This window comes from Mesoplodon mirus, assembly GCF_964341445.2.
Source record: "Mesoplodon mirus genome assembly, chromosome: 10".
Taxonomy (NCBI): Eukaryota; Metazoa; Chordata; class Mammalia; order Artiodactyla; family Ziphiidae; genus Mesoplodon; species Mesoplodon mirus.
In genome coordinates this window covers 69108482-69132762 of record NC_138986.1, presented here as the reverse complement: position 1 = coordinate 69132762, position 24281 = coordinate 69108482, and the positions used below count along the sequence as shown (strand labels likewise).

Genomic DNA, 24281 nt, shown 5'->3' with positions numbered 1-24281 from the left:
GTGACCTTTATAATTATTCCATATATTCATATATTTAATCCAAAATCCAAAGAGGACTGCAGTTGATTTTGAAAAAACATTGATCTACATTATTAATTATATTACTGGATAAAACTCTTCCGTACCCAATAAAGCAAATCTTGTTTGATTTGGTTTTGTTTTAACAGAGAGATCCCAGGATCCTAGAATACTGACCCAGTTTCCAAAGAGTTGATACCATGATAAGATCCCAAAGCCTTATCTCTGGAATTGATCATCCCTTTTAGTTTCCATTCCTTTGTTTAGCACTTATCAAACTTCATCCATGACCTTAAAACGTTACCTGATTGTACTGAGACAACTTCTGCCAGGAATAGTTGGTCTGAGGTGGTTTGTTGTTAGGGAAACCTGCAGGATGGCCTTACTGAATCCCCAAGCACTAATGATTCAGAAGATCCCAGCCTTCCAATAACGTTAGCACTAACCCAAACAAAGGTAGCATACGATGACCCAGTATGGCAGAGGTGTAGTTTTCTAGACGAAGGTCCCTGTCCTCAAGGATCATGTAGCATCTTGCACACAAGCTAGGGGAGGGAGAGATTGCTGGGCTTAGGGGGCTATCAGGAGAGGTTCTATAGAAGAAGAGGGTATGGGTTGTATCTTTGTGGAGCAAGAGGCAAGAACATGGGTGTGTCCTGGACACAGTGCCTCCGATGAACCTGACACCTTCTCTGTTATGCTCACGATGCTTTCAGTGTTTTTGACAAAGAGATTTCATTCTCCCCACTCCAGTTTTTGTTTGGAAGAAGCAAACATAATAAGGACTGCATAAAAGGAGTGACGTGTTGCAGTAGAAATAACACCATCTTGAAGTCAGAAAGCTAAGGGTGGGGAGAGGTAAGAGAAGCCAGAGCTGGAAAGAGAATGGAATGAATGCTGTCTGTTCACCTTGTTCTCCTCTGCTTTCTCTTCACTGTGAGAATGTGTCCCTGCAGGACGTCAGCATGAGCAGAGCCCAGAACATGGAGGCAGTATAAGTCAGAGCGTTCAAATGTCCAGCGTGGCCCCCTGGATGAACCACACAGCGGTGGAGGCTGAAGGAAAACCTGCTTGAGGATCGCTGTGTTAATAAAGACAACAGAGGTGTGTCGAAAGCAGAGCCATATGAGAAGAACACGACCAAGGTCTAAGTGTTAACATCACAGCTGGCGGCAGTGATGGACGTATAAGCCCTCCTGTGCATTGGGAACACTCACGCACAGAGTACTGTGTTCTGAACTTGACCTTTATTGTTTCTTAGCATAATGCCTCTTCCAAGGGAGGTCAGGAGTCTTTTCTCCTCACTTTAGACAGAGCTGGAGCACTGCATTTTTTTTCTGGCCTCCGTAAGACCTTTGACAAGCTCAAGTAGGTCTAGAAGACAGTGACCAGGGTGGAGAGGGTGTCTCTAAATGAGTCTTGAAAATATGGATTGGACGTATTTAGCCTGGAGAGGCAAGGTTCAAGGGAGTTACTTATCAGAATTTGTGTCAATTCTCTATTAAAATGTTTTTTTGCAACAGTACAGATCCCATAGACCGGAGTTCAGACAAACGGGGGTTGGAATCCCGGACCTGTTTTTTACTTAACTTCATGAACTTGCTCAAGATGCTTGAGTTTTCTGAGCCTCAGTTTCCTTGTCTGCAAAATGGGGAAGGCATTCCCTTTTTTGGTTTTCTTATAATGTTTAAATGAAATAATAACTGCTCAATAAATAGTAGCTGTTGTTATCTTTGTCCACTGAAAGCAACACTGACTTTGGGTTGTGAGATTTCCTGTAAAAACAAAATGGGACCAGAAATGAGAGAAGTATGCATAGACTCGAAAAACAAAAAAATTACCTTTTGCACTGGGCAGCAAAGCACATATGGGGAGAACTGCCTCTGCATCTCAGAACAATTGCTTTCCAGTACAACTTGTGAACACAAGACACTTACATGAAGAAGTAGTACCCATCCCTTTTTTTTCCTTTTTCAAAATTTTTATTGGAGTGTAGTTGACTTACAATGTTGTGTTAGTTTCTGCTGTACAGCAAAGTGAATCTGTTATACATATACATATATCCAGTCTTTTTTAGATTCTTTTCCCATATAGGTCATTACAGAGTATTGAGTAGAGTTCCTTGTGCTCTACAGTAGGTCCTTATTAGTTATCTCTTTTATATATAATGGTGGGTATATGTCAGTCCCAGTTCCCAATTTATCCCTCCCCTCTTCCCCCACTGGTAACCAGAAGATTGTTTTCTACATCTGTAACTCTATTTCTGTTTTGTAAATAAGTTCATTTGTACCATTTTTTTAGATTCCACATATAAGCGATATCATACGATATTTGTCCTTCACTGACTTACTTCACTCAGTATGACAATATCTAGGTCCATCCATGTTGCAAATGGCAGTATTCTGTTCTTTTTCATGGCTAATATCCCGTTGTATATATGTACCATATCTTCTTTATCCATTCCTCTGTTGATGGACATTTGGGTTGTCTCCATGTCCTGGCTATGGTAAATAGTGCTGCAGCGAACACTGTGGTACATGTGTCTTTTTGACACATTATGGTTTTCTCAGGGTATATGCCCAGTAGTGAGATTGCTGGGTCGTATGGTAGTTCTATTTTTAGTTTTTTAAGGAACCTCCATACTGTTCTCCATAGTGACTGTATCAATTTACATTCCCACCAACAATGCAAGGGGGTTCCCTTTTCTCCACACCCTCTCCAGCATTTATTTTTCATAGATTTTTTTTTCTTTGGCAGTACGCAGGCCTCTCTCTGCTGTGCCCTCCCCCCACCAGACCGGGGCACGAACCCATTTCCCCTGCATCAGCAGGTGGACTCTCAACCATTGTGACACCAGGGAAGCCCTGTTTGTCGATTTTTTGATGATGGCCGTTCTGACCGGTGTGAGGTGATACCTCACTGTATTTTTGATTTGCATTTCTCTAATAATTAGTAATATTGAACATCTTTTCATGTGCTTTTTGGCCATTTGTATTTCTTCTTTGGAGAAATGTTTATTTAGGTCTTCTGCCCATTTTTTGATTGGGTTGTTCGCTTTTTTTGTTATTGAGCTGCATGAGCTGCTTGTACAGTTTGGAGATTAATCCCCTGTCAGTCACTTCATTTGCAAATATTTTCTCCCATTCTAAGGGTTGTCTTTTCGTCTTGTTTATGGTTTCCTTTGCTGGGTAAAAGCATTTGAGTTTAATTAGGTCCCATTTGTTTATTTTTGTTTCTATTTTCATTACTTGAGGAGGTGGGTCAAAAAGGATCTTGCTGCGATTTATGTCAGAGAGTGTTCTGCCTATGTTTTCCTGTAAGAGTTTGATAGTATCTGGATTTACATTTAGGTCTTTAATCCACTTTGAGTTTATTTTTGTGTATGGTGTTAGGGAGTGTTCTAATTTCGTTCCTTTTTTAAATCAAGTGCTTATTAGGAGGAAAAGGGGGTACATGTAGAGAGACACACGGGCCGACTCAGGGAGAGAATCACCTCTAATTTCATTCTTATAATGTGGGATGTTAGTTCCCTGACCAGGGATTGAACCTGCGCCCCCTGCAGTGGAAGCGCAGAGTCTTAACCACTGGACCACCAGGGAAGTCCCTACTCATCTCTTTCTAACATGGCAATTCTCAGTTATTAGAGATTTAATCTCAAAGATTAATCTCAGAGATTAATAATATGAAATAGAAATAAATACATACATGAGTAAGGATCTCCCACTCCATGGTGGCTGGAATACTCATTGCAATGGTAACTTCATTATGTGCTTGGAATTGTTAGCTCGATTATCTGGCAGCAGTGTGCAAGTATTGGGTAACAGTGTCTGACATGTAATAGGCATTTGATAAATGTTAGTTAAATTTAGGGTTGAAACTGCAAGTAATGAATAATAGTTGATGAAACAATTTGAGATTCCCACATGAAAGGGGATCTCAGTAGGTTAAAAGTAGGAGCTGTTGGTTATTTCAATTGAATAGATGGGTAAAAATATTAAGACAAACATACATAGCTATAGAAGATGAAATAATTAGGTCAAATACTTCCTCCAGTGCTTGACTAAACTTAAAAAAAAATCACAACAAAACCCAACGCAGATAAAAAAGTACCTTGGACAAATTTTTTGTGGCTCAGAGAAGTACACACTTTAAATTCCATTCAGGGCTTAAGGTCTGTGGATTGACCACTCCATGTGTTGCCATAACATCTCAGCAGATGGTGTTGTGTAAAGTAAACATGGACATAAGACAGACAATCGTTCTAAGTTTTGACGCCTACATATGCTTAGCTTGTGCTCCTTGCAGTATAATAAACACAGTTAATTTTACACACAGCCTGCATATGGTTGTACATAGAAGTAAGACCATGGCACCCAGAGCCAATGCTTCACAGCCACAGTCTGAACCCCAGGGACTGTTCAGCATCTCTAGCCTATCGGAAAATCTGAAAAGGAAACCCAGCATGTGTAATGACCTCTGTCAGGCATTTGAGAGAGAGAAGAAAGATTGTTGGGGGAGTACCACTACACTCCCGCCAAAATGACTAAAATTAAAAAGACAGACAATATTAAGTTTTGGTAGGAATGTGCATATACTGCTGGTGAGAGTATAAATTGGTGCAATCACTTTGGAAACTGTTAAATGTAATAAAATTGAACATACACCCACTGATGACTCAGCAATTCCAAACCCAAGTGTATACATATATGCATCAAAATACACTAATATTCGTAACAGCATTATTCATAATAGTCTCAAACTGGAAACACCCAAATGCCCACCAACATAAGAATGGGTACATAAATTATGATGTGTTCATATTGTCAACCCCCTCACAGACTGCCAGGAAAAACTGTTGATCAAGCACAGCTTACAGTCTTGGTAGTGTCTCTAAGTGGGGAAATTAGGGAAGAGTATTTGTAGGGTTTGGGATTCTGGGCTCACAAGGTTTATGCCAGGTCTTTCAAGGTAGGAAACTGGTTGGGACTAGGTCAAGTTCATGACACTATATTTTAGGATTGGTGTTCATAGCAAAGCAACATTCTACAGATGAGTTTTATGAAGAGAAAACAATTGTCCTGATAAGTGAGTTGTTTACCCAGATTGGAAAACTGTTTGCTTATAGAAATCGGTTGGCAAAAATTTCCTGATGCAAACAGTAAATTTCTTTATTGATCTGCTATTGTAATCTTCCTAACCTGGCTAATCTCAGCTCTCAGTCCCATCCGTTAAGTTCATGCTGAGGCAGGAAATCTCACTTCTCAGGACAATGCAATACTATATAGCAATGGAAATGAACCACAGACTGATAAATGCATCAGTATGAATGAATTTTAAAACATAATAGTTAAAAGATTAATATATGGTGATAGAATTTGAAATAGTGGTTGCCAGGGAAGGGGTTGGATAGTGACAGAGAGGAGGTGTGATGTGGTTCTGGGATGCTCTTCTGGGATATTCTAGCTCCTCTTCTGGGTGGTGGTCACTTGAGTGTGTACACTTTGTGAGTATCCATCAAGCTGTTCACTTAGAATTTGTATACTTTCCTTCAATGAAACAAATGCTTCAGTTGAACAAAAAGATTACTTAAAAAATAGAGGTGATTTACTTAAATTCTAGCACCAGTTTATATTAAATAATTGGTATTGAAAATAAGTACAACAACAATATTAAAGAAAATCTGAACAAAAGAAAATAATTCCTCATAATTACACAAACCTGTTACCCTGTTTGCCTTGATTCACCTGCTTTCCATTATTCTGTGCCTGTGTTACTATGCTTTACTCCATCAGGCCTCCAGGGCCTAATGGCAGAGCCTGCTTTCCCTGTCTGCCCATCCAGTTGTATTGATCAAAGCTCTACACCCTTTCTGCAAACAAACAAACTGTACAATATGCTGTTCATGATGTTCTGTTAGACTCTGGGGTCTCTCCCTAAATGTTTGTAAGTTTTATAATAAGGCTGCATTTTACATCTGCATGGCTGGAAGAGAGACAGACACTCTTGGTTGCTTGGAGTGAGAGGTGGAGGCTGACTGGTCTAAAAGAGAAATAGAGCGAGCCTCTGGCTCAGATTAGAAAACCCTGACGTCTGTTCACACGGAGGCTGTCCTCTTCTGGAGATTTGCCTTTTCACTGTAGATTTTTACAACTGTTCTCATTAATCCGGAAAAGCACTTAGCTTGTCACCAGGTAACCTTAATTTAGCACATTCACAGCTTTCCTGAGAATAAAAATACTTACTGTAATCCACAAATAATCTGCCCTGCATGTCATCTGCTGTAGAACAATTTCCACATGACCTGAGGAAAAGCTCCAAGTTTTTTCAAACTAAAGAAAGGAGAAGAAAAAAGAAAGAAATGAAAGAAAATAGAAGACAAGGGAATCTTTCTTATTTGAACTTAAAGAGACTTTTCATTTTTTTTAAGCCATGACACAACATTCTTTTAGGACCATTACAATAAAGGACTTTATTACATTTTATGCATCTAAGTAACTCAGTTATTTGTTTTATGCCCTCAAAGGAAGGCATTAAAAATAATTAGAGTTTCTAATCTTTCTAAAAATCTCTATTTATTTATTTATTTATATTGGATTATAGTTGATTTACAATGTTGTGTTAGTTTCAGGTGTACAGCAAAGTGATTCAGCTATGCATACATATCTATTTTTTTCCAGATTCATTGCCCTTATAGGTTATTACAAAATATTGAGTATAGTTCCCGGTACTATGCAGTAGGTCCAAATCTTTGCATTTTTTGAAACTTAGGAAGCACCTTCTCAGGATAAATGTCATTGCCTCCAAATAAAATTGTCCCACTCACTTGATTAGATTTGCACTGATCCCAATCCATGCAGACCTATGATCAACACTAAGTGTATTTAAGTCTCCACCGTCTGAAATGATTGTTTTGTCTGATTTGCTGGAGGCTTCATTGGGTCAGACATTTAAATCTTCAGAGGAATTTCTTAAGATGAGTTAAAATGTGACACGTCTCTCCCCAGGGTAGAAACCATATAATAAAAAGCAGTTACGTCTTATCTGGCAAATGAAGAAGGAAAGTGACCCATCATGAATGTCAGTGGTTCCCAAGGTGAGGTCCAAGGAGCAGCAGTGGCAGCACCTGGGAACTTGCAATGGAATTTCTCAGGCCCCACCCCAGACCTCCTTTCTGAAATACGCTGGAGTTGGGGTCCTGTAACTGGTGTTTTAACAAAGGTGAGTATGACGCATGCTCAAGTTTGCCAACCCTCGATGTAGGATAATGCTGAGGGTGTGTGAATGTCAGACCAACTGGCAAGACTTCAGAAACACTAAGCCATCTTGTGAGTTCATCTGTTAGTCTCTGGGACTTCTCTCTAAACGTTTGTAAATTTTGTAATACACTGCATTTTACATCTACATTAAAATTGTTTTACTTCAAAGGTAAATACAGTGAGCAGCAGTTTCTATTCAATCGTACAACCCAAATTCCCCAAATTTTTCTAGCATCTGGATAAAAATAAGGTCATTTGAACATTGATACTGACCTTTCACTGACCTATTCGCCTACAGGCAAACCTCAGGGCCTATGCCCTCCACACCCAAGGTCATGGCTATTGACAACGGGCTGGCCACAAAGCCTTGCTTGGGCCCCCTCTACCTCAGAGGGCTCCCTTTCTCTCTGGAAATTGGGTTTGGGCAAAGGTGGAAGAGTAATAAAAAGGGTGGGCTTGGGGTTTTTTTGTGTTTTTATCCAGTGAGGGGAGCAAGTTGATAAAGGAATAAAAGATCTGTGCCTCAGCTGAGAGAAGTTGTTTCTGCAGCCCTGGGTGCTGTCAGAGGCAGTTACAGAATTGATGTCCAACAATAATCAGTATCGAGGCTGCAAAGAACAAAGAACTTTTTTGGGGGGGGTCTTAAAAATTTGCAATTTGGGAGACACAGAATCAGGTGAAACTAAAAGCCTGTTCTGGGGAAGAGAGAGTCAGGGGCTTATAAAAGCAAAAGCCACAGGATTGTTCAAGAATTATGACTGACTCTGATGCAGGAAAGGAAATATTTGTCCTTAAGGGATAGGCTGTCACTGGTTATTTTAGGGTAAGCGTCCAAGAAATATCTTGAGTTTCTGGAGCACTGGGCAGATGTTCTGGATGCCTGCTTTAGATGGTAAGTGATCAAAGGTCAGGTTCCATCCAGGCTGAGACATGCGTAAGTCACACTTTCTCGATGGCCTCCAGGCTCCATGTGGGAGAGCTCTCTTAGCAACACCAACTCCATTTTGATTTTCCTTTCAGAAGTGGGGCCTGCAGGCCCATTGTGGCAGGTCTACCCTCCTGCACTAGGACCCCTTTCACAATATCTCACTTTCCGCCCATTCTGGGCAAGTGTCTGTCATGGTCCAGAGGCCCATGCATTGGTTGACTGCTCTTCATCATGGTACCTCCTCCTTAGCATCTCACTTGTCCACTCAACATCCCTTCTAGGAATATTTCTGGAGCTCTTCATGTGTCTGGAAATATAGCTATGAGCAAAACGTAGAGCCTTCATGCAGCTTACATGAAGCTCCATGGAGCTTTCATGGCATAGTCATGCCTTCATGGAACTTACATGCTAAAGGAGAAGAAAGACAGTAAATAAATAAATTATATGATGGTAGGTAACGACACTATTTTTTCAAGTCCCTCAGGGGTCTCTCCTGTGCATTCAGCAGCAGGCCCACCCATTTCCTCCACTCTGGCCACCTCATTTAGTCACCCACCGTGAGTAGAAGGCATCCCTTCACCACCATGTGAGCATGGGACAGCAGCGCCCCTCGGTGGAAAAGCTCTATTCCGTGGTCCCTGCCGGCTGCTGCTTCTCAGGGCTTCTGTGTAACTTCTCAGGAAGCAGGTCTGCCTGTGGGGTGGACGTCTGCTTGTTTTGCCTTCCTAGCACCTCTACCCCATCCCAACCCCCAGGTAATGTCTCCTCCACAACTGGGATAACATGACCTTGACCCAGGCTGGGCCGGCCCTGCTATCCCTTCCTCCTGTCCACAACAATTTGTCCTGAAAAAGGGTACATGACCCAAAGGTCATGAAAGCCAATCACAATTCTTTTATGAGATGTGATATATGGATGATTAGGAAAGCTCCCTTTCCACTTGGATGTACCTTAACGTGGTAGGAGGCTGGAACTCCCAGCAGGGATGTACCTAAGACATGCAGTGAGTGTACTTGAGAAGCGCATAGAGAAATGAGACAAGGGATGTCCCATATCTCACTTTTCCCCAAACCAGTCCCCTCCCTGTACTTAATTACATGAGGTAATACAGATCCTTTTGCACTCAAGTTACTTTCAGTTATTTGCAGCTGAAATAACAGTTGTATGCTGAACCCACATTAATTACATCACCTAGTTTGACTTGGCATGGTGGTAGGGAAAAGAATCCAGCATTGATTTTGTAAAAATTACTGCAACAACGTGGTGAAGAATTTGCCTGCCAATGCAGGGGACACAGGTCGAGCCCTGGTCTGGGAAGATCCCACATGCTGCGGAGTAACTAAGCTTGTGTGCCACCACTACTGAAGCCCGCATGCCTAGGGCGCGGGCAAAGATTAATTCTATTAATTCTTGTCTGAAAAAAAAGTACTCTTCCCTTGAGAAGGCTCACAGACCACCAGTATTGTCCCTAGAGCAGACTTTGGGAACTTTTGATTAAAATAGTTGTCTTTCATAAATCTGAATGCATTTTCACACAGATGAAACTTTGTTTTATGCAGCCAATCCCATCAAATAGAAAAGCTCCTAATCCTAGCAAATACCAGATGTCCTGTTAAATATTATTAAATATTGATGGTGCTATCTTATTATTTTTTAAAATTAATTAATTAATTAATTAATTTTTATGTTTGGCTGTGTTGGTCTTCATTGCTGCGCACGGGCTTTCTCTAGTTGCAGTGAGCAGGGGCTATCTTTAATGCGGTGCGTGGGCTTCTCATTGTGGTGGCTTCTCTTGTTGCGGAGCACGGGCTCTGAGCATGTGGGCTTCAGTAGCTGTGGCTGGCGGGCTCTAGAGCACAAGCTCAGTAGTTGTGGCACCTGGGCTTAGTTGCTTCGCGGCATGTGGGATTTTCCTGGCCCAGGGCTCAAACCCGTGTCCCCTGCGTTGGCAGGTGGATTCTTAACCACTGTGCCACTGGGGAAATCCCTCTTGTCTTTTTGACGATAAGCCTTCTAACAGGTGTGAGGCGATAGCTCACTGTGGTTTTGCATTTCCCTACTGATGAGTGATGTTGAGCACCTTTTCATGTTACAAACAGCTTTTTAATTAAAATTTAACTTATTTGTAAGAAGATTGCCTACTAATACCAGATGTCAGTGAACTTTTTTTTTTTTTTTTTTTTTTCGGTACGTAGGCCTCTCCCGTTGCGGAGCACAGGCTCCAGACTCGCAGGCTCAGCGGCCATGGCTCACGGGCCCAGCCGCTCCACGGCATGCGGAACCCTCCCAGACCAGGGCATGAACCCGCGTCCCCTGCATTGGCAGGCGGACTCTCAACCACTGCGCCACTAGGGAAGCCCATGTCAGTGAACTTTTAAAAATTAAACCTCAAATTAAAGTCAATTTGGCTTGAGAGAACGTTTTAATTAAATTCAAAATCCATTTGCCAAAACTTTACATAAATCCATGCCAAAATCTGGGCACCTGATATTCTAGTTTGTTTTTACACAGCATTTATCCCAACAAAGTTCAACATCAGCAAAGTATGTGCAAACCGGCATCCATATCTATTCTTATCACAACCATAGCCACACGTATCTTGCATCTTAGAATCTCAAGGCACTAACAGAATGTCAGAGGATTAACCGTACATTTAAATGACTGTGTCCCTGAAATGGGGCTAGGAGGAGACCAGATCCGAGCCTTCTTTCCCAAATCAGAAATCTTTCCCCTTCCGTTAATAAATTTATGTAATTCTAGGTGATGTCTCCTTTTATTTATACAAAATACACACGCGAAACTGGAAAGTTATTTGAACCCAGTAGGCTGAAAACTTAATGTAAAAACGGAAGAAACCAAAAACGCCCTTTGCAAACTCCATCCCGCGGGCGGGCTTGGGAGGTGGAAGAGAGGCGCTAGATTGGTAACCCTCCGGTCCCGCGCCCCTGCGCCGCAGCCTCCGGGCTGTAGGGGTCGCTGCGGCGCCGAGATTGCCGAGCGCGCTGGGCCGCTCTCTCCTGCAGGAGGAGACGAGGCGCAGGAGGAGAGGCGGAGCGCGGCGGGCGCGGAGAGGAGGTGACTCAGCGGCAGGTAAGCAGTGGCGTGGCCGGGGTGGCGGGGCCGGGGTGGCGGGGCCGGGGTGGCGGGGCCGGGGTGGCGGGGCGGAGGGCTGGCGGGTTGGAACAGGGCGGCCGCCCTACAGCGCCCTAGACCCTGGCCTTGGAGGGCCCGGCCGCCATGCGGGCTTCGCTCCCAGGTGTGTGGACTCGGCAGCGTTCTCTCAAGCCCCCCGAATCCTCGCCACTCGGTGGGTGCCCTGAGCCGGGTCTTGTAGATCTCTGACCCCACCGGGCGCGTGTCCCTCCCATTTCCTGGACAGTTTCTTGGTATCCCAGCTCACCAAACTTCCTAATTAGGGGAAAGTGGTTTTGTAACTGTTTTCACATGAGGTGCCTCTTTGCTTTTTAACTGTGTTAAGTCGTGTGTTCCCCCGGCAAGACAATGTCTGGAACTTAACTGAATGCAGTTGTTTTGTTTTTTTCTGGAGGCTTCACAGGTATCAGTCTTTGAGTAGGGCCAGATGTAGTGCGGGTACCACACTGTGGGGAGGGCAGCGGACCCAGGTAGTACTTTACACCTCTCAGATTGTAGGCAACAACCGCTGTCAAAATCTTTCTCTTTCTAGGTACAGTAAATTTCAAGAGATGGAAAGAGATTTTTTAATAGCGTTTTTTACCTTAAAAACAGCAAATACAGGGCTTCCCTGGTGGCGCAGTGGTTGAGAGTCCGCCTGCCGATGCAGGGGACACGGGTTCGTGCCCCGGTCCGGGAAGGTCCCACATGCCGCGGAGCGGCTGGGCCCGTGAGCCATGGCCGCTGAGCCTGCGCGTCCGGAGCCTGTGCTCCACAACGGGAGAGGCCACACCAGTGAGAGGCCCGCGTACCGCAAAAAAAAAAAAAAAAAAAAGAAAAAAGAAAAAGAAAAAAAAACCCCAGCAAATACAGAATTCATCTTTAAAATTTAAGTGATTATAATTTTATGTTTCTTAAATCTTGTAATAAATAACTTATAAATGCAGAGTCTTATCAATTTAGGAGTAAGGTGGGGTGAAGTGGTGGACTAGAGGTGGGCTGGAAATTGAGAGACCTGTATTATCTACCTGTCCCTTGGGCAAAGGCAGTCTCTGTGGGTTTAGATTTCTTTGTTTAAAAAAAGGGGATTGGATTCGATGGTGAAGGTGACGGTAGCTACCAGTTGTTGAACATCTTTTTTGTCCTTTAAAAAAGTTACCTCATTTAGTCCAGATAGTAATTCTATGCATTAGATAATATTATCCCTTTTATAAAGGTGCAGACTGAGGCTTAGAGAGGTTGTCACTCAAAAACATACACCTGATCCGTAGCAAAGTTGGAATTTGAGGCTATTCTACACTCCCTCAAGACAAGTCCTCTGATTCTGTCCCAAACTTGCTTATTCTTTTGTGTTTTATTTGCGGTACGCGGGCCGCTCGCTGGGCCTAGCCGCTTACCGGGCCTAGCTGCTCCGCGGTATGTGGGATCTTCCCGGACCGGGGCACGAACCCGTGTCCCCTGCATCGGCAGGCGGACTCTCAACCACTGCGCCACCAGGGAAGGCCCAAACTTGCTTATTCTAATTCAATTTTTTTTTTTTTTTTGCGGTACGCGGGCCTCTCACTGTTGTGGCCTCTCCCGTTGCGGAGCACAGGCTCCAGACGCGCAGGCCCAGCGGCCATGGCTCACGGGCCCAGCCGCTCCGCGGCATGTGGGATCCTCCCGGACCGGGGCACAAACCGGCGTCCCCTACATCGGCAGGCGGACTCTGAACCACTGCGCCACCAGGGAAGCCCCTCAAATTATTTTTAAGGTGTCCTGCCCCAGACTGCAAGTGATTTTCTTAAATATTAAAATAGTGTGGTACGTGGAACTAAAATAACAAGTACATTTATATCTCACTAAAGTATTTTGTCCATTTTATAATTCCGTAAGTCTTAAAAACAAGGCTTTGATTATTGCTGACATGCCTTTCACTAATGTTCTATGATTCTGATAATTTTCTAAATTTATCTTCTACTGAGATGCTTATTTCAAAAATGAATATCTGAAGATAAAGGTTTTCCCCCAAAGTAACTCAGATTCTTTATATCTTGGTCTAATTTTCATGTCATGCCAATTTTATTTCACTGAATTGTTTAATGTCAGTTGCCAAATATATTCTGGATCATCCTGCAGAGTAAGAATTTTACTAAAGGAGAGAAAATCATTCAGAAATGACTGATCCTGATTCGGCTTAGGAACGTCTTTGTATATCCTCGCACAGTGTGCATTATTCATTCCAGGGGAGCACCATTCTCACTCGCACTTGAGGGTGTGAATGACCCTTGTGGCATTGGTGCAAAGAGTCAGTCCTTGACCTCTGCTGCTTCCTTTTCCTATCGCATATTGCCTTCAACAGAGGGTGGGCAGAAGAGAAAGGTAAAGACCTTTTTACCAGGAGGGACATAGGAAGTAAACGCAGCTTAGTTTAGATCTTTTTTTTAAAAATTTTTATTTTATATTGGAGTATAGTTGATTTACAATGTTGTGTTAGTTTCAGGCGTACAGCAAAGTCATTTGGTTACACAAATACATATATCCATTCTTTTTCAGATTCTTTTCCCTTATAGGTTATTACAGAGCATTGAGTAGAGTTCCCTGTGCTATATAGTAGGTCCTGGTTGATTATCTATTTTATATATAGTATTGTGTGTATCTTAATCCCAAGGTCCTAATTTATCCACACTCCCACCTTTCCCCTTTGGTAACCCTAAGTTCGTTTTATATGTCTGTGAGTCTGTTTCTGTTTTGTAAGTAAGTTGATTTGTATCATTTTTTTAGATTCCACATATAAGTGATATCATCTGGTATTTGTCTTTCTCTTTCTGACTTACTTTGCTTAGTATGATAAGCTCTAGGTCCATCCATGTTACTGCAATTGGCATTATTTCATTCTTTTTTATGGCTGAGTAATATTCCATTGTGTATATATACCACATCATCTTTATCCATTCACCTGTTGATGGACATTTTGGTTGCTTCCATGTCTTGGCTATTGTAAATAGTGCTGCAGTGAACACTGGGGTGCATGTATCTTTTCAAATTATTGTTTTCTCCAGATATATGCCCAGGAGTGGGATTGCTGGATCATATGGTAGCTCTATTTCTAGTTTTTTGGTTTTTTTTTTTCTGTATGCGGGCCTCTCACTGTTGTGGCCCTCCCATTGTGGAGCACAGGCTCTGGACGCGCAGCTCAACGGCCATGGCTCACGGGCCCAGCCGCTCTGCGGCATGTGGGATCTTCCCGGACCGGGGCATGAACCGGTGTCCCCTGCATCGGCAGGCAGAGTCTCAACCACTGTGCCTCCAGGGAAGCCCCTATTTTTAGTTTTTTAAGGAAACTCCATAGTGGAGTTCTCCATAGTGGCTGTACCAATTTACATTCCCACCAGCAGTGTAGGAAGGTTCCCTTTTCTCCACACCCTCTCAAGTATTTATTGTTTGTAGACTTTTTGATGATGGGCAGATACCTCATTGTAGCTTTGATTTGCATTTCTCTGATGATTAGCTATGTTGAACATCTTTTCATGTGCCTATGGGCCATGTGTATGTCTTTTTTGGAGAAATGTCTATTTAGGTCTTCCACCCATTTTTTGAGTGGTTTGTTTGTTTTTTTGATATTGAGCTGCATGAGCTGTTTGTATATTTTGGAGATTAATCTCTTGTCCATTGCATCATTTGCAAATATTTTCTCCCATTCTGTAGGTTGTCTTTTCATTTTGTTTATGGTTTCCTTTGCTGTGCAAAAGCTAAGTTTAATTAGGTCCCATTTGTTTATTTTTATTTTTATTTTCATTACTCTAGGATGTTGACCCTTTTGGATTCAAAAAGATACTGCTGTGATTTATGTCAAAGAGTGTTTTGCCTGTGTTTTCCTCTAAGAGTTTTATAGTATCCAGACTTACATTTAGGTCTTTAATCCCTTTTGAGTTTATTTTTGTGTATGTTGTTAGAGAATGTTCTGATTTCATTCTTTTCCATGTAGCTGTCCAGTTTTCCCAGCACTACTTATTGAAGAGACTGTCTTTTCTCCAGGAGGGACATACGAAGTAAATACAGTTTAGTTTAGATCTTTTTTTACAGACAGGTATGAAAAATTCTCCTCTCTTCTATTTAAAAAAAATTATATACAACAGTTTCTTTTCCTGAGTTGATAAGGGAACAACAAATGGGTGATGAAAAAATGAAGAAGAAATAAGAACGGGGGCACCTGGATGGATTGCAAAGCCAGGTGGTGGCCCTGGGTTTCCTGATTTATTGAGTTTTTTTACAGGTGGACCCACACAGAAACTAATCACCAAATTACTTAGCCAGAAGCAGTTCAGTGCCAGGTTCCCATCATCCTCGCGTGTGTGTGTGTGTGTGTGTGTGTGTGTGTGTGTGTGTGTGTGTGTGTGTGTGTGTGTGTGTGTGTGTGTGTGTGTGTGTGTGATGTTTATTTATTTGACTGCGCTGGGTCTTGGTTGTGGCATGCGGAATCTAGTTCCCTGACCAGGGATCGAACCCAGGCCCCTTGCATTGGAAGCGCGGAGTCTTAATAGCTGAACCACCAGGGAAGTCTGGAGATTCCCCTTGTAATGCAATAAATGAGGGTCCTAGCTTACAAATAAACATACCTTGAAAGCAAGTGTATCTAGAGATTGGTCAATATCATATACAAACAAGAAAGTGCTAGTTACCTGCAGTGGGAAAAAAAGAGTAAGGGAAGAAGTGGGAGAAAGTGATGGGGAGACTTAGGAAGTTCTGATGGACGTGTGCTAAATGTTAACTGTTGTCTTAGGTACTGCTGATTCGAGTGGTAATGTTGGAATAAGTTGTTGCTGTGCTTTGAACTTACGGTGCTGCAGCTTTTTAAAATGGAATTATATTAGCTCTGCACTTGAAAGTAGCTTTTACTACTAGATTAAAAGTTTGCTTTTGAAATAGAGACTTGTTTTCCCAAAAAGCACTGACAGTTAGCACATCTGTGAAGAAACAGCTAAGGTTTTGCATCATACATACTTTATTTATTCAACCACCACATCTTGAATTTCTGCCCCAGTCATACTCCTACAGCTCTGTGTGCCGGGCATGTGAGGAGATGCAGAAGAACCTTCTCTTACATGAAAAAAATGTTCTGCTTTGTTCTGTTCTTATATATCACAAATTCTTACCTACTAAGGCCCTTTTTGGCCTCAGTAATCTCTTTCTTTTTACTTAAAGTACAGAAGGTTGTTAAAATTCTTTATTAGTTTGATCAGTGGCATAAACAAGTTCATGCAGTTTGGGGAGAACTATTGTAACATCTTCAGTGACTGTGGCTCATTAAACGAGAAGCAGCAGTAGAACTGAGCTGTCTTATTCCAGGCCTAGTAAAAGAATGATATATAATGAAAAATATTATTTTCATACGTTCCCCAAAGTATCACAAACAATGGAAATTGTGGCATATTAAATCTTTTTAAATATAGTGTAGTAGGTAGTTCTTTAAGTTGTAAAAGGCCCTTTCAGTAAACATTTGCAGTGGTTTCTAGCCCAGGTGTTCTTTAATTGTCATTTCTGGCAAAGAGTTTAACATAAACGCTTTAACATAAACGGAATGTGGATGTCTAGAGGTTGCAGTATAATAAATACTACCTTGATTGCTTATTTGTTTGATTCGTCACAAAGCAAAGGTAGGTTCGGCCAAGGAAAGAGGAGACCAAAGAATCTTGCATGTGTATATATATAAATATTAATATATCTGAGAGGCTTGAGAGGCTGTCTTCCAGGCTATAGTCCTCAGTAAGTTCCCCAAATAAAACTTAACTTGCGACTTGTAGTTTGTGCGTTTTTCTTGACTCGACAGTTTCAAGAAATTCACGTAAGAGTCGGGCATATGAGTGGACCCCTGGTTCTGCAGAAAACGTTGGATTTTTTTGCCCACCTTGGGCATGATGAGTTTCAAGCAACTGTGTGCTGGCTGAACAAATTGCAGGCATGTTATGGAATGATTCAGAAGTTGTCTGTAGTGAAAAAAACACTGTTCAGTAGAGAAAACTAGTAACTTGAATGCAGTTGAAATTTTAAAAAAATTGCTTGTTACAGCTTGAATGATGTTTTAAATGCTGATGAAATAAGTGTTTTACGAGTTGTTACCTCATATTCTTTGTGTCCAAGGTAGACTTCGCAGAAGAGGTAAACAGAGTTTGATGATTGCTCTATTCTGCTGTAATGCATCGTGGTCGGAAGAGATGAGACCACTTGTCATTGGCGAGTCAGCTAACCCCCAGGGCTTCAGAAATGTTTATTTGCTCCCCAGTGATTATGAAACCAATATACATGCCCAAAGTAAGGGAGGTTTATTTAATGAATGGCTGAGAATGGTTAGCAAGGGGATGGAAGGAGTGAAACGCAAGATCCTCTTGCTAATGGCCACCTGCTGTGCCTATAGCACACTCCTGTGTTTGGATCACACATGTGTTGAGCTTTCTCATTGAATAATCAGTATGTTTTGAAAAAATTCCTAACTTTCTCCATAAGTAATAAAGTTGCAAAAATATTGCTTTTATAAAGACTATAAAATGGAAGACTTAAAGAATACTTGAATAAACCAAGCCCCAATGAGTTAAATGTGAGTGTTTGACTCATTTCAGAACATTTACTATATGAGAGGGTTCAGCATTTCCCCTGAAGAATTGTATTATGTTGTCATCAAGTTCAGCCTTTCTTTGGAAGGTGTCTTTCCCTACCTTCTCCCTTGGAACTCTGCCCCTGCCCCCAAGCATTCGGTGGCAGGAATGGTAGGAAGAAGCTTTTGCCTAATAGTATCTAGAAGAGAAAAATATTCACGAAATGATGGCATTCCAGCTGGGAGAACCAGAAGCCAAAAGACATACTCGGATCTAATAGGATAAATTCTGAGTAATTAAGAGAAAAAGGGTATTCAGATTAAGGAGGTAGCACAGTGCTTGTTTCCAGAGAGTGGCTGATGGGCAGAGAGGGAGTGAGCACTGACAGCTGCTCACCCTTCTGTCTGGTGCTGGTGCTGGGGTGGCCGGTGGAGGAAGGCAGAGGGGGTGGGAGCAATGGAGCAACGGAATGCTCCTGTCCTGAAAGGGCTGCTGGAAGGTGAGGAAGAGTGAAAATGGAAGGAAATTAAGAAGGTGTGGATAACCCACCGGCCACTTCCACCCTTAGCGCCCCCTTCATATAACAAGATACAGTGTGACTCAGACCAACAAACAAATTATCTGGCCTCCTGGAAACGTAGGAAGACGATTTTTGCATACCTCACTAGTTTGGTCTAAGAGATGAAAAAAAAATAGCCGTTTTACCAAGCAAAACCTGAAGTTCCATTTACAAAGTATGTGTTATACAAAGGAAGAAAATAATGGACCATCACTTTTGGTGGAAAAGTGGACTGGAATTCAAAAAGGAATGAATACGGGATCAGTTTCTTGAAGAGCATTATCAAAAGAACATAATCTGGAAGGGAAAAAAAGTCTCTTATTTTATTTTTAGGTACTAAATCATTATTCCTCAAGATGTCTTCAGCACCTGAGCCTCCAGCCTTTAAAAAGGAGCCACCCAAGGAAAAAGACCTGGGAAACCCAGGGCTCAGAGGGGTCCGCTCCACAACCTTATTTCGAGCTGTGAATCCAGAGCTCTTCATTAAACCTGTAAGAAATACATCCAGGATAAGACTTTTTTTTTTTTTTTTAAGATATTTATTTATTTATTTGGCTGTGCTGGGTCCCAGTTGCAGCATGTGGGACCTTTAGTTGCTGCATGTGGGATTCAGCTCCCCAGCCAGGGATCGAAGCAGGCCCCCTGCACTGGGAGCGTGGAGTCCCAGCCACTAGACTACCAGGGAAGTTCCCAGGATAAGACTTTATGTTCAGCTTAACTAGGCTGTCGGAAAAAGAAAGTTTTTATTATTTGATTTTATCATGGAAGACCTCTCTGTGAATAAAAAGCAGGTGGAAGGAAGATCTTCAATGCTGTTTCACTTAATACACATATAAAACTAATTATTTTGAGCACATTTGGGGAATTTTAATGGAAAATGGTTGGATTTAATGGATTGACTTTTCAAATTCTCGTTTAAAATTTTATTCTAATATCTGCGTTAATTTTAAGGAAATTTTTATTGTTTGATCACGTATTATTAAGTAAATAAGATCTTCCATTGAAACAAAGAAAACAGACTGAAAATCTGATCATTCTTATAGTCTACAATTCCAGGCTTTATTAATATTTTAACCTAGGGGGATACTGCAAACATATCTTGAAAAATTTCAAAACATGCATTTGTACACTGTTAGGGAGTTAGCTAATCATTCATATTTTTGTAGCAAGTTATTGAATATATTTGATATGATAAATTTTACTTTTTTAAAAACTCAAATGAAATCATACAGTGTACTTAAATGTATTGAATGTGATTAGAATTTTAATAACATAGTTGCCAGTGTAAGCTGTTTGAAAGTTAAATAGGTCAATTTAACAATCAAATCATTAAATCATGGTAGAATGTTTTAAAAACGTTGCACTAATGTATTCTTTTATATATATATATTTATTTATTTATTGGCTGCGTTGGGTCTTCGTTGCTGCACATGGGCTTCCTCTAGTTGCAGCGAGCGGGGGCTGCTCTTCGATGCGGTTCGTGGGCTACTCTTCGTTGCCGTGCCTGGGCTTCTCATTGCAGTGGCTTCTCTTGTTGTGGAGCACAGGCTCTAGATTCACGGGCTTCAGTAGTTGTGGCATGCAGGCTCAGTAATTGTGGCTCACAGGCTCTAGAGCACAGGCTCAGTAGTTGTGGTTCGCAGGCTCTAGAGTGCAGGCTTAGTAGTTATGGCGCACGGGCTCAGTTGCTCCGCAGCATGTGGGATCTTCCCAGACCAGGGCTCGAACCCGTGTCCCCTGTATTGGCAGGTGGATTCTTAACCACTGTGCCACCAGGGAAGTCCCTAATGTATTCTTTTAATTGCCAAATACATTTCAAGAATTGTAAATTTAGGGCTACTGAGCCTGCTCTCTAGAGCCCTTGAGCCACAACTGCTGAGCTCGTGTGCCACAACTACTGAAGCCCACGCGCATGGAGCCCATGCTCCACAACAAGAGAAGCCACCGCAATGAGAAGCCCACACATCGCAACGAAGAGTAGCCCTCACCGCAACTAGAGAAGGCCCGCGCGCAGCAACGAAGACCCAATGCAGCCATAAATGAATGAATGAATAAATAAGTAAATAAATAAGAAATATTTTAAAAAGAATTGTAAATTTAAACTGCTCTGAGGTTTGACCTTTATTTCTTTGATGATTAAGATTTGAAATAATAGTAATACAACAGGTATGGTGACAGAAGCAGAAAATACAAATTTAAAAAGCTTTTAAAAAAAAATTTCAAAGCTGCATCACTTTGCCTCTTAGGGTCTTGGATTTTACAGCAGCAAATCAAGGTTATTATAATAGCATTTCTCTTCCAATCACTAAATTTCTTGAGGTAATAGAATAAGTTCCCAGAGAAGAGCGTGTATATTTTGCTGTACCTGGTGTATGACATGAAAGGGTTTCTGCCAGTTATCCATGAACTCAGGTGAGAAGAATAGCATGTACACTTCATTCCTCACTTCCTAATAAAATTAACTAATTTAAGGTTTGCAAGTGGGAAGCTTGGTCCCAGAGAAGTTAAGCAACTTTTCCACATCACACAGATAACACTGAAAACTCTGAGCACTGGACCAGTTTTCATGCCTCTCGTTTCCCTCACACCTCTTCCAGCCTCACCTTCCGAAAGGTGAAGGTTAGAGATGTCCCAGCCGTGGAGAGAAGAAGCAAGAGTCTTCTGTAGTCTCTAAATTATCAGGAGTTGAGTTAATTGAATAAAGAACTGGGTAAATTTTTATAAATGAAATTAATACCATAGGAATGCTGGTGTGGTACTAAAGCCTTGGCATGTCAAGAGGAAAGTGCAAGAGATACTTGAGTCTCCTCAAATGATGAGTCTTAATGAGGTCTTATAATTTTTTTCCTTTGACAGAACAAACCTGTAATGGCTTTCGGATTGATAACCCTTTCACTTTGTGTGGCTTATATCGGTTATCTACATGCGACACAGGAGAATAAGAAGGACCTCTATGAAGCTATTGATAGTGAGGGACACAGTTATATGAGGAGGAAAACATCTAAGTGGGATTAACAGTGCTGGTTACTGCAGATGGAGCTTTACTGGGGACTCTGAAGTCTTCAGGTGAAGATTAGCACCACACAGTATCCTGTTTCTTGTTCCAGAAGATGCTACTGAGGAAGAAGGATGGTGGTTGCAGCCAGGCCACTATCGTGAATGTTGTCCTTTCAAAACTGTAGCCATCATCGCACTCTTTTTCCACAGAAAGAGCTGCTCAATATTTTTTCTTGACTAAATCCTCTTGTAAAAGTGTGATGAGAATGGAAGTCACTTTTGTGAATTAAGTTCTATATAATAAAAAGTACTGAGGCTCTTAAATTTACATGGTATTTTTAACATTTTAAGGGGGATTGTGCATTTACAACTGTTGTGGGTGTTTAGTTTGTTTTGCTGTTTGCAAGGACAGTGTTCATTTTCTACCTGGCATAGAACCTATATTTGTGAAGAAAAAAAAAATTGTAAATTATCGTAAAGCCTGCAGTTAAAAACAAATAGTTTTTACAGAGTCACAGATGGGTCTTATATTTTGATTTTCCATTTCAGCTAATTTTGGTTCAGAATTTTATTATAATTGAAAAGATACTCCCATTCAACTACTAAAATAAAGATTAAATGAGAGAATAGCCCAAAGTAATTGGAGTTTTTCTTTTTTTAAAAAGAAAGTATGTTATACTGAGTATGATGTTTTTATTTGACTACAACGTTATCTGTTTTGGTTTTTGTAAATTAATGTTACAGTGATATTATAAATGTAGACCAAATGTTCTTACAGTTATTTAAAAACTAGAACTACTCAATAGGTAAGAAAAGAAGGTCTAGTTTTAAAATAACCATAAGAACATGGGTTTACCATATATATATATATATATATATATATATATATATGTATATATATACCTTTCTGATGAGTGTTTAGACCTGTTTCTTTTCTAGATATTTACCTCATTCTCCAAATCATTGGAATTGGAGCTCAGTAATAAATCTCATCTCTGAAATTTTGTTTCATTTATTATTAACAAGTAAAATAATTGCACAGGCAGAGTTTATCATCATAATGTAATATTTATTTTCCAGTGCTTTATTGTGGTTTTGCAAGATACATGAAAATGTAACTATCTGATTTGTAAATATTAAAGAGCTTAGCTAGTTATCTACATGCAACTAAATTAAATCTTTACTACTGAGCCCTAAATATTTCTTTGCTAGGTGTCTCTGTATAGTATACTTCAAATAGTTTAAAATGCACTTAGGAGGTATAAAATGCCTTTTAATTTAAAGTATTATCTTCTGCTGTTGGTTATTAAAGAACTAGAGTTCTTCTGTTTTCAACTGACGCATTTAATGTCACATCATTGTCTTTAGAGTTCTAATAGTCAACAAAATAAGTTGCTACTTGGTGAGGGAGGTATTAGTTACGTGAGCTATCAGGAGATAGTGCAGCAAAGAAGGGCATCAGGAACTGGGCAGAGGGCAGCCTTAAGCCATGTGACGTGTGTGAACGAACCAGGGTAGCAGTAGATTCCGCAAGGCACACAGCTGTGAAAAGTAGTGCAAGGGAAGAATCCCATTGAATTTTAGGAGCAAGTAACCTAACTGTGATACTGTTTACAGGGTGGTTACAAGTTCTGTAGCACAGCCTTTCTGTGCGCAGTGTCAGAGGCTGCCTGGCTGTGTGTTGATGTTTTCATTCCTTCTCTAAAGGAAAATGCCACTTTGACAGAGTCAGTTGTCTAGAGAGGGCCTTACAGCCTTTTGTAGTCTGGGTTCAAGTGGTAGGAGGAATGTTTTCCAATGCAGGAATCTGGTTGAGATTAGGCAAACTCAGTAACATAAGAGATTCAGTCTTGAAGCAAGTCTTGGTAAGTGAACCATTGATAAGGTGTAAGCGACCTCTTTGCCCAGGGAAGCAATCTCTTCTGATAGAAGAGCTATTTGCCCAGAGGAGCAAGCAGTTCAACTGACAAGTTGATAAGAATTTCCTGACGTAAACAGTGAAGTTACTTATTATTTTATACCCTTATCGGGTGACCAATCTGTCCCAGTTTGCCAGGCACCGAGGGGGTTCTTGAGATATAGCACTTTCCATTTTAAAACAAGGACAACAAATTAGTTAACTCTGATTTTAAAACCAAGCTTAGTAATTTTGAGTGCTTGCTTAATGAAAGTAAATTCTCCTTTAAGATACTTGTGATATTTCCCAGTTTTATTGTCATGGCACAAAAACATATTTATAGATAACCTGAAAAAAATTAAACTCCCTCCTTTTCTGGCCTAAAAAATCAATTCTTTAAAACAAACCATTTAACAGAAAGTATAGCAGGCTGAATAATATTCCTTTTCCCCCAACCACCCCAGAGATGTTTGGATCCTAATCCCTAGAACCTGTGAATATGTTCCATTATATGGCAGAAGGGTCTTGACAGATGTGATTAAGTTCAGGATTTTGAGATGGGGAAATTATCCTTTATTATCTGGGTGGGCTTGATAGAATCACAGAAGTCCTTATAAGAGGGAGGCAGATGATCAGAGGAAGAAGCAATGTCACCCTGCAAACAGGAAGAGAAAAGGCTATATTGATGTGAGTCCATGGGCCAAGGAATGTGGGTGGCCTCTGGAAGCTGGAAAAGGCAAGGAAACAGATTCTCCCTAAAGCCTCCAGAAGGACCAGTGCTGCTAACATCTTAATTTTAGCCCCATAAGACTCATTTTGGACTTCTGACCTCTGGAAGTACAAGCGAATGAATTTGTGTTGTTTTAAGCTACTAAATATGTGGTAATTTGTTACAGCCCCAGAAGGAAACTGATACAGAAGG

At 41.1% G+C, this 24281-nt stretch overlaps 1 protein-coding gene across 1 annotated transcript; it reads left to right on the top strand.

Moving 5' to 3' along the window:
* The first annotated feature begins 11231 nt into the window (after positions 1 to 11231).
* SMIM8 (small integral membrane protein 8) lies at positions 11232 to 22217 on the top strand. The gene is made up of 3 exons (XM_082633630.1): positions 11232 to 11292; positions 18799 to 18956; positions 21322 to 22217. Exons 2-3 carry the CDS (start codon positions 18822 to 18824, stop codon positions 21478 to 21480), a joined length of 294 nt encoding a protein of 97 aa, XP_082489756.1. The 5' UTR covers positions 11232 to 11292; positions 18799 to 18821; the 3' UTR covers positions 21481 to 22217.
* The last annotated feature ends 2064 nt before the right edge of the window (positions 22218 to 24281 follow it).

Coding starts and splice junctions, on each gene's coding strand:
- SMIM8 (XM_082633630.1), top strand. CDS start 18,822: ATGTCTTCAGCACCTGAGCCTCCAGCCTTTAAAAAGGAGCCACCCAAG. Junction 18,957..21,321: donor CAGAGCTCTTCATTAAACCT/GTAAGAAATACA, acceptor TTCCTTTGACAG/AACAAACCTGTAATGGCTTT.